Raw genomic sequence first — 15,099 nt, 5'->3', positions numbered from 1 at the left:
CAGGATGAAAATCTACCAGTTGGTATTTTCCTCTTGTAATCAACCTGCAAGTCCAATTGGAACTGGAGCAGCAGGAAAAATCTCAGCAGATGAATTAGCTGAATAAACATCACGGACAATAGAGGTCATGTGTGTCAATTCTGATGGGAGAATGGCTTACACGCCAAAAATCAGTCAACATAACACTGGCAATGTGATACATAGCCCTGTTGATATACTGATGCAGGAACAGATGGAGAGGTGGGCAGTCTGAAAGAGGCTGGGGTTAATTGGGAGAAGGACAGAGGACAAGAGGGATACATGGAAAGGGGGGAAAAAGAAGGAGAAAACAGTTGGCAGGGGCAGCTATGCCTAAATCTGTGAATGTTAATGTTTGAATGGAGCAAGACCTCACCTAGTCAAATTCAGAGGGCTGTGGTATCTACTGCCTATCCCATCACCACATACAACTAACTACCGCTGGTCAAAAAGGAGTCTTGTGCGGGCCTCTGCATCACCTGCTGGTGGAGATATGTCTCTATCAAAGGAGGCGTGAGGTGTCCTTCCCTCCGCTAGCCTGCAGGTTATGCTTGGGCAAAGTGTAGCACCTACTTAGTCCCCGATCAGGGTCAAATGAAGCCACGGGAGCAGATGGCAGATGGTCGTATGAACAGGTGCACATCACTATCCTGGTTATGTGACCACTGATGCCAGGCAGACAATCTCTGAATTTCAGAGTATTGATAACGGCTGGGGTCACCCATCTTGTAAAGACACTGCCCAGAAGAAGGCAATGGAAAACATCTTCAGCAGAAAAATTTGCCAAGAGCAATCATTGGTCATGAGACCATGACTGCCTATGTCATATGACACGGCACATAATAATAATGAATGGGATAGGTGCTAAAGGTGTTTCCCCTTGTGTAAGGATCTGGAACACAGAGGCAGTTTCAGAATATGAGATTACTCCGACAGAAGAGGAGGAATTTCTTCTCTCAGAGTCACAAAACATCAGAATTCTCTACTGAAAAGAGCTGCGGCAGTGGTATTGTTGATGGAGATCTGAACAAGTAAGTCAAGATGTATGTGAGAGTGTGAGGAGGTGATACCAAGAGGTGGAATAGGCTTAAAGGACAACTGATCTACACTTGTTTCTAATCTTTCAATGTTATGCTTTCAATTATGTTGCAATGTTATGCAACGGCTATGGAGAAAGGAAGGACAGAGTTGATGACCTCTCATTATAAACTGTTTATCTGGAAAATAGTATGGTTTTCCTGGTTGCAAGATCAGATGCTGCTCCTGAGCTTCGATTGGGCTTTGTTGGAACAGCAAAAGAAGCCAATGACAGAAGTCTGAAATGAAGAGCACCTTTGTATATTGAATGGAAACATTCAGCAAATTGGTACTAAATCTCTATTTGCTTTTTCCATTGCTGAGGACACTGTATTCTGAACATCAAACGCAATACATTAAATTTAAAGTATTTTGGCCCCTGTGTGATGCGACAGGAAGAGGTGAAAGGGAAGGTATTGCTCCTGCAGGAGAAGGGATGAGAAAAAAAATTTTGCAGGATATGGAAGTGAAAGTGAAGAACTTATGAGCTACCGTGAAGGGGAAGCCATGATTAAGGAAAAAGGCCTCTCAGAAAAATTGATATGGAATGTAACTGAGGCCAACTTTTTATCTCTACATTTTAACATGGCCAAGTCCTTGATAAAGAATCAGCTTTCAGTTTTGACCAATTGTCTGGTTCAGCACAACCTATCCAAGTCGCACTTTGATATCTTCATCATTGACCTATCATGAACTTGACCCTTCTGATTGTCTCCTGTTCAGGTTAATCTCAGCTACAGAAGAAATCAGGCAAATTCCAAAAGGCAATGGCATATCTATTGTATAATTCAATCATCAAGCACTCAAAACTATCTTCCTTTGGCAAAAACACACATGGGGACAGGTCAACTATCATCACTTGGAGATATTAGAAATAATTGGTTTATGAAAACATCAGCATGAAAGAATAATTAAATGATTACTGAACACAGGAAGCAGAGAGTACACTGAAAGTACAGTAGGTGAGAATGGAAAGATTACCCTTATTCTACCCTAGCATCATGAAGGGAGAAATTATCAAATAGATGACAAATTACCAACTGACATTTCTTTCCTTTCCAACAGTAAATTTGGACAATGCAAAATTCAATTTATTTTTAGGAGTATTGTTGCAAGTTTGTTTTGCTGCTTTGCTCATTTAAAAATATGAAAAAGGTTATTAAAAACTGCTTGAAATGATCACTATTGAACATCCAGAATCTTCTATCAAAACAAAAATCACATGAACAAGTCCACCTACAGCTACAAATAATCAGACTAATGGAAACAAATGCATCTTCAATATATCCAAAGATGCAAAGGACACAAATGTGTCTTATTTTATTGATTTTATTGAAATACAGCGCAGAATAAGCCTTTCCGACCTTTCAAGCCACACCGCCCAGCAACCCCTAATTTAACTCTAGTTTTGAGGAGATTACACATAGGGGATGCAGTGGATGTTCTATATTTGGACTTCCAGAAGGCCTTTAACAGACATCCCACCCTGCATAAACTCATTTCACAGAGGTAGCACCATCAATTTGCGGGAGACTCCTGGAACTTCTGGGAGAAGTGGGATGTTTGCAATAGAGTAGCTCCTTAGCAGCTAGCCAGCTAGTTTAAATACCGTTAGCTATGCTAATGAACGAATGACACCTGTTAAACTCACCTCAACATGTCTTTTAGTCTTAACCCACCATGGGCAATAGAAAAGTCACTGTTGCAAACAGTGCAGCGAAAAACACTGTCATTATTTTTGACCCCTATTAGGCAGGGGTACACTTTAGTGTAGCCTGGGGTGACGTACGTTTTATATTTTCTTTTTTTGGAACACTCTGCCATGGCACTCATGCTCTCCCTCTCTCTCTCTCGTGGTCGCTCTCGCTCTTGTGCTCTCTCACTCTCCTGGTCTCTCTCGCACTTGCTCTCGCTCACGCTGTCTTTCGCATGCTCTCTCGCTCTCGCTCTCGTGGTCTCTCTCGCGCGTGCTGTCTCAAAAAAATTGATTTCCGGGACATTATATATAATTTACGGGCATCAGGGAGCCACTATTAATATGCAGGAGACTCCCGGAACTTCCGGGAGAAGTGGGATGTCTGCTTTAACAAGTTAACAAGCCCATGGTATCACAGTAAAGTACTAGCATGGTTAGAGCATTGCTGATTGGTAAGAGGCAGCGAGTGGGAATAAAAGGATCCTTTTCTGGATTGCTGCCAGTGACTAGTGGTGTTTTGCAGTGGTTGGTGTTGGGACCACTTCTTTTTACATTGTATTATAAATGATAGAGATGATGGAATAGATGGCTTTGTTGCCGAGTTTGCAGATATGAAGATTGGTGGAGAGGCAGGTAATGTTGAGGAAACAGGTAGGCTGCAGAAGGACTTAGGCAGATTAGGAAAATGGGCAAGAAAGTGGCAAATGAAATACAATGTTGAAAAATGCATGGTCATGCACTTTGGTAGTAGAAATAAATGTGCAGACTATTTTCTAAGCGGGGAGAAAATCCAAAAATCAGAGATGCAAAGGGACTTGGGAGTCCTTGTGCAGAACACCCAAAAGGTTAACTTGCAGCAAGAATGGGTAACGAGGAAGGCAAATGCAAAGTTAGCATTCGTTTCAAGAGGTCTAGAATACAAGAGCAGGGATGTGATGCTGAGGCTTTATAAGGTACTGGTGAGTACTGGTGAGGCCTTACCTTGAATATTGTGAACAGTTTTGGGCTCCACATCTAAGAAAAGATGTGTTGTCATTGGAGAGGTTTCAGAGGAGGTTCACAAGGATGATCACAGGAATGAAAGGGTTATCATACAAGGAGTGTTTGATAGCTCTGGGTTTGTACTTGCTGGAATTTAGAAGGATGTGGGGGGATCTCACTGAAATCTTTCGAATGTTGAAAAGACCAGACAGAGTAGATGAGGAAAGGATGTTTCCCATGGTGGGAGAGTCTAGAACAAGACTATAGTGGGGCAATCCATTTAAACAGAGATGCATAGAAATTTCTTTAGCCAGAGGGTGGTGAATTTGTGGAATCTATTACCACAGACAGTTATGGAGGCCAGGTCGTTGGGTGTATTTAAGGCAGAGTTTGATAGGATGTGTCATCAAAGTTTACGGGGAGAAGGTTGAGGAGTGGGGCTGAGGAGGGGGAAAAGGATCAGCCATGATTGAATGGCGGAACAGACTCAATGGGTCAAATGGCCTAATTCTGCTCCTATGTCTTATGGTCTTAATCACAGGACAATTTACAATAACCAGTTAACCTACCAACCAGTATGTCTTGGGGCTTTGGGAGGAAACCAGAGCACCTGGAGAAAACACCAGTTGCTGGTACTGTAAAGCATTGTGTTAACCACTACACTTCTGTGAAAACTCAAGAATTCCAGTCAAAGTCTAATATTTGTCAGAAACTGTCAATGAAACTCCAGGTAGGTGGCTATTTTTAATCAGCTCATGCGAAAAAGAAACCCAAGTGTGCTTTGTAGAATGTCTAAAGATTTCTATTTTGCAAAATCAGACAAACATAGAGCCCTAACAGGTGCATACCATTCTCGATTGTATTATGAGATAAGTACTTTCGGTAAGCTACGCAAGTGTGAAGAGGGCCTAACATTTAAAGTTAAGCTGCGAGGAGCCACGCTTTGTTTCCCACCATGGCAAAATACAAAGGCATAGTTGAAAAGAATCTCATTTCTGAGATACTAGTTATTGGGAAATGAGTTGTGACAAACTATTTTTTACTCTCAAAGATGTAAACCAATCACAGCCTAGGTGCAAACACAGGCCAATGAGATGAATAACAGAGATGAGGCGAGGTTTGCTGTGATATCTGGGCAGCATTTGACAAAGTGTGGTGCCTACATGCCCTGGTAAAACTGATCGGAAAGTATTCCAGTGCCCAACTGAATTTGCAGCTCCTCAGCAAATGAAACAAGCTGCACTGCATTGTAGCAAAACTGGACAACATTCAGGCAAGGGTTGATATGTGGTAAGTAACAGTCATGCCAGGGAATGACAATCACCAACTACTCCCCTCTGTCTCCCTCCTCTTTTGTTTTCCCTTATCCCTGACTCCCCTTTACCCATTTCTCGTTTCCCTCCCTTGCCTAGCCCATTACCTTCAACTTCTTCCTTCCCTTTACTGTCTTCTCCTATCAGATTCCTTCTTCTCAGCCCTTTGCCTCTTCCACCTAATTCACATCATTCTCTTTTTCCTCCTCCCCTACAGTCTTGCCTTCCTCTATCACCTGCTAGCTCATGCTTCTGCCCCTCCAATTTTATTGTAGCTTCTGCCTCTTTCCTGTCCAGTCCTGATGCGGGATCTAGGCCTGGATCATCAGGGGTTCATTTCCCTTCATAGATGCTGCCTGAGCTGCTGAGTTCTTTCAGCATTTTCAGAGTGTTGTTGATCAGAGAATGTGACCAGCTACCCTTGCGATTCTACAGTATTACCTTCAACAAGCCTCAAATACTCTTAAGTCTTCTTTCGACATTCGATGTCCCTTGGCCCACTGAGTGATATCTGGCTCTCAGAACATTCTTATCAGTCTAATCCTCTCACATTTCTCAGCAACCCGCTCTTCTTCAGATACCCATCAACTCCTCACTCGCACTCTCACCAGCACACCAACTCCTCCACCCACCTTCATTCAGCACATTACATCTTTTGCTAATAAAAACATTTAACCTGCAGTTTTCAAGATTCATGCTTTCTTCATCAGATCAGGTCCACAACATCAACCAAACCGGTCTACATTAGTACTGGTTCTATTCCAAGTGAGGTCAGTCCTATGTGCTTGCCAAAGTTCTCTCATTTTTTTCTTGTTGATTCGACATTAAATGTACCTTTGAAACCTTTGATGTCTAACACAAAATTTTGCACATTTTTGCTTTATTCACCACACCTGACTCTTCAGCCTTGACTATTAGTCTATAAAAGTGTTCCCTGCTGCTGTAATTAGTATCTTTTAACATCTTTTCTTGACCTCTCAAACATAAAATTCTTTCTTTCCTTTAATCCTTTATAATTTTATATACCTATATGAAATCATTCCAAACTCCCCTCTCTTATAATAAAAATGGACTTTAAAAAATGTATTATTTAGAATTTGTAGTTCCTCATTTTAAGCAACTTTTTCATGATTCTGAAATGTTCCATGGCCCCTGTATCACTGCAAAGTGTGAATCTCAAAGTTGCAGATCATTTTTTTGTGAACAATTCAACATGCCCACTCCCAGTCCTCCTGCCTCCATGTCACAGAGTGCACAAATATAATTCCTATGCTACTTTGGTTTCACGCGCCTCTTTCAGGCCAATATTGATTCTATCTCAGGTAAATCCTGAATTGATTGGAGCAAGCTGTTCTTTAATACCTTGCTCTCTTGTACACATTGATACAAAATATTTATTAGTAGTGTTCTGGTTAACTTTCCTTCACTATCATCTGACTTGCCTTTCTTTCTTACTGATCTCCCCAGGCAAAAAGCTATTTTTTTTAAATCACAGGAAAGCAGCATCCATCATCAAAGAACCTCACCACCCAGGTCATGCTCTCTTCTCACTGTTGCCATCAGGAAGGTAAAGGAGCCTCAAGACTCGCACCATCAGGTTCAGGAACAGTTATTAGCCCTCAACCAGCAGGCTCTTGAACCAAAGGCGATAACTTCAACTCAACTTCACTTGCTCAACTTCACTCAACTGTTTCCACAAACTTTGGACTCACTTTCAAGGACTTTTGATCTCATGTTCTGGAAATTTATTGCTTATTTACTTATTATTTCTTTCTTTTTGTATTTGCATAGTTTGTTGTCTTTTGCACTGGTTGAATGGCCAGTTGGTTCTATTATGGATATTGGATTTATTGAGTATGCCCACAAGAAAATAAATCTCAGGGTTGTATATGGTGACATATAATGTACTTTGAAAATAAATTTACTTTGTGAAAATAAATTTACTTTGAACTTTATACTCCTTTTACAAATTTACTTATACACTGCCTGATTGACAACCTTAACACATTCTCTTTGACATTCCATTCTGTCATATGTTCTTACATTTCTCAACAAGGAAGACGTTCTGTACTTCCTCTTCAACATTCATTTGCTCTCAAATTACATTTACCTGTTTTCACATCCTCTATTTATCCTAAGTGCTGCAAAAAGCTTCTTGCACTTTCTTCCTTTCAGAATTCCAAAAGGGTTTCGACCACAGCACAAGCCAATGATTTTGCCAATTGCTGGCAGAGGTCCTTAAATGTTTCCAGCCCTGTGATTTTAATTAACTGGCACAGCACTGGATACAAAATGAGTCACAGTTCCTTGGATTAACATAGACAACTTGATATGGTTGAATTTTGCAAAGACATTTTACATCACTTCCAGGAATTTAGGCCCTTGGCTCTGACCCATGCATGACAATGAGACATTTATTGAACAATGTTTAAATTAGCATATCAAAAAGAAGTGTAAATAAATTCTCAAATAATGGAGTGGGATACTAAACGCAAACAACAGGAATTCTGCAGATGCTGGAAATTCAAGCAACACACATCAAAGTTGCTGGTGAACGCAGCAGGCCAGGCAGCATCTGTAGGAAGAGGTGCAGTCGACGTTTCAGGCCGAGACCCTTCGTCAGGACTAACTGAAGGAAGAGTGAGTAAGGGATTTGAAAGTTGGAGGGGGAGGGGGAGATCCAAAATGATAGGAGAAGACAGGAGGGGGAGGGATGGAGCCAAGAGCTGGACAGGTGATAGGCAAAAGGGGATACGAGAAGATCATGGGACAGGAGGTCCGGGAAGAAAGACGGCGGGGGAGGGGGACCCAGAGGATGAGGCAACACTTCACCTGTGAGTCGACTGGGGTGATATACTGCGTCCGGTGCTCCCGATGTGGCCTTTTATATATTGGCGAGACCCGACGCAGACTGGGAGACCGCTTTGCTGAACATCTACGCTCTGTCCGCCAGAGAAAGCAGGATCTCCCAGTGGCCACACATTTTAATTCCACATCTCATTCCCATTCTGACATGTCTATCCACAGCCTCCTCTATTGTAAAGATGAAGCCACACTCAGGTTGGAGGAATAACACGTTATATTCCGTCTGGGTAGCCTCCAACCTGATGGCATGAACATCGACTTCTCTAACTTTCGCTAAGGCCCTACCTCCCCCTCGTACCCCATCTGTTACTTATTTTTATGCACACATTCTTTCTCTCACTCTCCTTTTTCTCCCTCTGTCCCTCTGAATATACCTCTTGCCCATCCTGTGGGCCCCCCCCCCCCGTCTTTCTTCCCGGACCTCCTGTCCCATGATCCTCTCGTATCCCCTTTTGCCTATCACCTGTCCAGCTCTTGGCTCCATCTCTCCCCCTCCTGTCTTCTCCTATCATTTTGGATCTCCCCCTCCCCCTCCAACTTTCAAATCCCTTACTCACTCTTCCTTCAGTTAGTCCTGACGAAGGGTCTCGGCCTGAAACGTCGACTGCACCTCTTCCTACAGATGCTGCCTGGCCTGCTGCGTTCACCAGCAACTTTGATGTGTGTTGCTTGAGTGGGATACTGGGTGGTAATCACAAACATGAGAAAACCTGTAGATACTGGAAATCCAAAGCAACACACACAAAATGCTGGAGGAACTCAGTAGGCCAGGCAGCATCTATGGAAAAGAGTAAACAGTCGACATTTTGGGTTGAGACCACGGGTGGTAATGCCTGTACCCAGGTTGAGCAAATATTCCATTCCTTTAATCCCAGCACCCAATAACTGAATTCAGCTGACTACAGTGCTACCTGCTCACAACAAAAGCCAAACTGAATGACTTTGCCACAATTAGACCCGATTTAGAACACTACGTCCTTACAAGACAAAGGTCCAAATGTTGATTGCAAAGTGGACTTTCACGTACCATTAATCTGCCAGCAGATCAACTGTAAAATAACATCAACCACAATGAATGGCAAAATACCACATGCTCACAGTTTAAAAATTTCCATTTGATTTCTCAGGACAGCAAGCATCACATGGCATTGCTGTGCTCAGTTGCAGCAATAACATTGGCTGGGATTGGTGGTGGTTGAGGGGGAGGGGGCTGGTGTTTTCTTCTCCTTAGATGCACATGAGGTCTTTCACTTCTCTGGCATGGAAATTTATTGGTGCAGATAGAGGCACAAAAAGTTGTCAAAGCAGAGAGGGCCAATCGCCATTCTGGGGATGGGGCTGCCATTTCTAAATTTAGTAGCAATTGAAGGTGTTATTAAGTTGGCTGCACACAAGTGTAATGACTATGCTTTATGTACTGCTGCAGTGCATTTTCCACAAAGGAAAGCAGATAATGCTGCACAAAGGAAAGCAGATAATGCTGCGACCATAAGACAAACGAGCGGAATTAGGCCATTTGGCTCATTGAGTTGCTCCACCATTTCATCATGACTTCTCAGCCCCAATCTACTGCCTTCTTTCTGTATCCCTCCATGCCCTAACTAATTAAGAATCTATCATGCCTTACATATACCCAATGACTCAGCCTGCACAGCCGCCTGTGGCAACAATTTCCACAGATTCACCACACTCTGATTAAAGAAATTCCTCATCTCTGTTCTAAATGGATGACCCTCTATTCTGAGGCTGTGTCCTCTGGTCTTAGAGCTCCCCCACCATAGGAAACATCCTCTCCACATCCACTCTATCAAGGCCTTTCAACATTCGATAGGTTTCACTGAGATCCCCCCTCATTGTTCTGAACTCCAGTGAGGCCGAAACAATTCTTGATCATGATAACTGTTGCCAACCTTGTCCATAACTGCAGATATTAATGATAATTCTGATTCTCATTCCTAGTTCCCCTGGACCCATTATTGTTCTTTGACTTGTCCCACTGTCATTCCCTTCTGTCTCACCTCAGTGTCAATCGTCATTTAAACTCTCCTTGATCCATCCTTCCCTTCTGGTTTCTCCTCAGTCATCCTTCTTGTAGCCCCAACACCTGCTAAACACCCCACCCCTCCACCAAATGTTATCATTCCAGTGAAAGAACACCAACCAAAGGTTCTTTCTGCACAGATTCTGCCTGATCAGCTGGAAATTTCTAGCATGATCTACTTTTCCTCCATTAGTGGTTTCCTGTTTTTGTGCACCGAGTATAAGGTACTTTTCACGTCAAAGCACAGGCTCCAAAACAGAATAAATCTTCAGTCTTAAAGAAAAAAATTTAAACTGGAACATTTGAGACACTTACCTGTATAATCTTCACTGCATTCACAGTTATAGCCTCCTTCCCTGCTTCGGCACAGTCCATGATTACCACAGGGACTGGAATAGCACAGGTCAATTTCTGTTTCGCAATAATCCCCGGTGAATCCCGGAGGGCACCTGCATCGCAGCCCGTTGATGGGATGAATAGGTCGAAATAAAACTGTGTCAGACGAAATGAATGGAGCTGAACTGTCAAACTTCAACACAGATACACACTTCATATAGTTTTCACAGGGCTCTCTCAGGCAGATATTGTCGTCAAAGGGGAGGACCCGTTGTGTGGAGATGGTGGTCAGGAGTGTCCGGTTGAGGTAAATCTGTTCCTGCAGATCCTCTGAAGGGAAGTATTGGTTTCGAACCCCACCCGGCAGCAGAGCAGAGAAACTTACATTCAGAATATTTGCACTGACATCCGTGTCATTCTGAATGTTAAAAATAAAAATATCGTCTTTGGTTGTGGATAACACAGCAGCAACTCCTTCTACGAACAGAGACAGGAGTGGAGACAGAAACTTGTCCTGGGACATGTTTTCCAAACGTACAGTGATGCTATTTGTCAGCATGTCTTCAGTAATGATGGTCACTCTCAGAGTACAGAGTGCAGAAATAATGTGAATACCATCTGGAAGGGGAAAGAAAGAGGGAAACCATCAGTATCTGACACAATTGATGCTATTGACATAATGTCTAAGGGAATGACTTACTAGTGACTAGCCAAACTTTCAAACTATGATCAAACCAAAGAGAACGTACATAGGTATGACCTGGCAACTGAATTAACTATGTTATGCATCAAAGTTGAAAGTGCAAAGTAAATTCATTATCAAAGTACATATATATCACCAAATACAACCATGAGATTCATTTTATTTATTTAGCAATAAAACACAGAATAGGTACTTCCAGCCCTTTGAGCTGCGTCACTAGCAACCCTGGAATTAACCCTTGCCTAACCAAGGGACAATTTACAATGGCCAATTAACTGAATAACTGGTATGGCTTTGGACTGTGGGAGGAGGATACACAAAGACTCCTTATAGAGGATGCTGGAACTGAACTCTGAACTCCCAACACCCCAAGCTGTAACAGCATCGTGCTCACCACTACCATGTTTTGTGGTGAGTGAAACCATCCATTGGGAATGGGACATTCTGATCCTGCCCATTAAAGCAAATAAAGGAAACACAACAGACGAATGTTCCTCTCACACATTCACAAGGCGAATCTTTACCATTTACTGGACAGTTCTGGACAGATCTGTACTGCCACTTAACCTTCTGGTTAGTAATCTCTCAACCCTGTAACAAAAGGGGTATATTTTGGGTGTCTGGAGTTCATACTCAGGCTTTTGGAACTAAGACCGGTTAGATCATAAGGCATAGGAGCATAATGAGGCCATTCAGGCCATCAAGTCTGCCCCACCATTCCATCTTGGTTGATTTATGATCCATCTCAACCCCATTCTCATGTCTTCTTTGATGCCCTGAATGATCAAGAACTTATGAACTTCTACTTCAAATATACCCAATGACTTGGCTTCACAGCTACCCGTGACAATGAATTCCACAGACTCACCACCCTCTGGTTAAAGAAATTCATCCTCATCTCTGTTCTAAATGGATGTCACTCTATTTTGAGGTTGTGCCTTCTACTGCTAGACTTGCCCATTAGAGGAAGCATCCTCTCTATGTAGGCCTTTCAATCAGTTTCAACAAGATACGCTGCATTCTAAACTCCAGTGAGTACAGGCCCAGAGCCATCAAACACCCCTCATATGTTAACCCTTTCATTCCCGCAATCATATTTGTGAACCCCCTCTGGACCCTTCCAATGCCAGCACACCTTTTTTTCGATAAGGGGTCCAAAACTGATCATGATACTCCAAGTGTGCTCTGACCAATGCCTCAGCATTACATCCTTGCTTTTATACTCTCGTCTTCTCAAAATGCTAATATTGCATTTGCCTTCTTTACCAGTGGCTCAACCTGTAAGTTAACCTTATGGGAACCTGCATAACACTTCTCAAGCCACTTTGCACCTTTGATTTTTTAATATTCTCCTTATTCAGAAAACAGTTTATGCCTTTATTTTTTCTACCAAAGTGCATGACCATACACTTCCCTATACCTTATTCCATCTGCCACTTCTTTTTCCCAATCTGTCAAAATCTGTCTGCAGACTCCCTGCTTCCTCAACACTACCTGCCCCTCCATCTATCTTTGTATAGTCTGCAAACTTGGCCACAAAGCCAACCTCTGAGGAACATGACTAGTCACCGGCAGCCAACCAGAATAGGTCCCTTTATTCTCACTCTTTGCTTTCCTGCCAGTCAGCCGATCTTCTATCCATGCTGGCATCTTTCCTGTAATTCCATTGGCTCTTACCTTGTTAAGCAGCCTCATGTGCAGCACCTTGTCAAAGGCCTCATAAAAATCCAAATAAACAATGTCCACTGACTCTTCTTTGTCTATACTGCCCGTTATTTCCTTAAGGAATTCCAACAGATTTATCAGGCAAGATTTCCCTTTTAGGAAACCATGCTGACTTTGGCATACTTTATCATGTGCCTCGAAGTACCCTGAAACTTCATCCTTAATAATGGACTCCACATCTTTCCCACCTCTGAAGTTAGGCTAACTTGCCTATAATTTCCTTTCTTCCTTCTCTATCCCTTGTTAAAGAGTGAAGTGACACTTGCATCTGGAACCATTCCAGAATCTAGTGATTCTTGAAAGATCATTACAAATGCTTCCACAATCTCTTCAGCTACCCCATTCAGAACACTGGGGTGCATACCATCTGGTCTGGCTGACTTATCTACCTGCAGACCTTTCAGCTTCTCAAGCACATTTTCCTTAGCAATAGCAACTACGTTCTCTTCTGTCCCCTGGCACACTTGAATTCCGATCATACTGCTAATATCTTCCATAGAGAACATTGATACAACATTTTTTATTAAGTTCATCTGTCATTTCTTTGTTCCCCCATTACTACCTCTCCAACATTATTTTTCAGCAGTCCAATATCCACTCTCACCTCTGTCTTTTACTCTCTATATATTTGAAAACACCGATATCCTCTTTTATATTATTGACTAGCTTACCTTTATATTTCACTTTTTTCTCTCCTTATGGCTTTTTAGTTGCCTTTTGGTGGTTTTTAAAAAATCTTCCCAGTCCACTAACTTCCCACTAATTTATGCTCTATTATATGCCCCCTCTTTGATTTTTGCAAGTCATCGGACTCCCTGGTTAGCCATGCTTGCCTTACCCTCCCCTTAGAATACTTCTTCATCTTTGGGATGTATCTATCCTGTGCCTTCCAAGTTGCTCCCGGAAACTCCAGCCATTGCTGTTCTGCAGTCATCACTGTTAGTGTTCGCTTCCAATCAACTTTAGTTCAGCTCCTCTCTCATGCCTCTGTAGTCCTCTTTACTCTGCTTTAATACTGATATATCTGACTTTATCTCTCCCTCTCAAATTGCAGGACGAATTCTATTATATTCTCATCACTGTCTTCTAACGGTTCCTTTACCTTAAGCTCCCTAATCAAATTTGGTTCATTACACAAACCCCCAATCCAGAATTGCCTGTCCCATAGTAGGCTCAACCATAAGCTGCTCCAAAAAGCCAACTCATAAGCATTCTACAAACTCCGATTCTTGGGTTCCAGCACCAACTTCATTTTCCCAATCTACCTGCATACTAAAACTCCCCCATAACTATTGTAACATTGCTTTTATTACATGCCTTTTCTATCTCCTGTTGCAATTTATATCCCACATCCTATGGCATATTCAATGGAGTTCTACTTGTTGGGACATGCTACCATTGCAAATATATAATTCTGCAAATTTACCTATATTCAAAATACTGAAGTTAATGGGCGATTTTAGCAATTGGAAATGTAGTTAAATCAAGTATTATCTTCTCTCCTGGATGCTCTCCCCTGAAGTTTTGCTGTGTGAATAAAGACTGTTATATTTCCCAGTTACAGCTTCTGTGTGGCTCAGCTTTTGTCAGTCACACCAGGGTACATCTACATGTCATAGTGTATGAAGCATCTGTTGTTTTTTTTATTTCAGTCCTCTGCACTTGCACAGGTTTTAATTTCCACATGAATCATAACTTCTGGATAGGCTCATCAACAATTTCTTTTAGAAAAATATTCGTAAAAATTCCCTCCTACAGATTGTACGGAGGTTGAGTAGTAATAATTTACTACCTGTTTATTTCAGACCATCTGTCTTGAAGCAATTCTTGAGCTAACGTGATCATCACTATTTCAATAGCCATTCAGTTATAGCAGCAATTGCGACATCTCTAGCCACCAGTGCAAACTAGATGCTGGCATTCTCCATAAAGATAGCTGGTATAAATTGTTTCAGAGGATGGAAGATTTATCAGTTGAAAATGCTTATGGGTCTTTTGGTTCCACCTCGAACACCCAGAGTTGATTAAACAAGTGGAATTAAGTAAGGCAAAATTTCCTTTTAAGCATAGGGTCAAGCAGACATTTGTTGCATAGGTGAGTTTTGGAGACTGCCCTAGGTCCAGTAAAGCAAACATCAGACAGTCAATTAGGTGGAACTCCTACCACTGCTCTGTAACCCAAGCGATACTCGTTGTGCTCAGGCAATTTATCACGCTTAGGTGTAGAGTTGAGAAAATCAACTTATCAAGCTGCAATAAAAAAACCATTCCTTTTATTTCTGGTGTTTTACTGGATACCTAATTCCTTTCCACAGACAATGGGCTCAAAGCTTACATAAGCACA

General features: G+C 42.1%; 1 protein-coding gene across 5 annotated transcripts in view; it reads right to left on the bottom strand.

The window, feature by feature from the left end:
* The window catches only part of celsr1a (cadherin EGF LAG seven-pass G-type receptor 1a), a 422,758-nt gene that overhangs the window by 225,107 nt on the left and 182,552 nt on the right, over nt 1–15,099 (bottom strand). For all 5 annotated transcript variants that reach the window (XM_072241527.1, XM_072241524.1, XM_072241528.1 and 2 more), the window contains exon 3: nt 10,307–10,945. In XM_072241527.1, the coding sequence (XP_072097628.1) occupies nt 10,307–10,945 (639 nt within the window). The remainder of the gene's footprint in view (nt 1–10,306; nt 10,946–15,099) is intronic.

The sequence above is a fragment of the Mobula birostris genome, chromosome 23 (genome assembly GCF_030028105.1).
Source record: "Mobula birostris isolate sMobBir1 chromosome 23, sMobBir1.hap1, whole genome shotgun sequence".
In the NCBI taxonomy this organism is placed as follows: domain Eukaryota; kingdom Metazoa; phylum Chordata; class Chondrichthyes; order Myliobatiformes; family Myliobatidae; genus Mobula; species Mobula birostris.
This window is presented reverse-complemented; position numbering and strand designations above follow the sequence as displayed.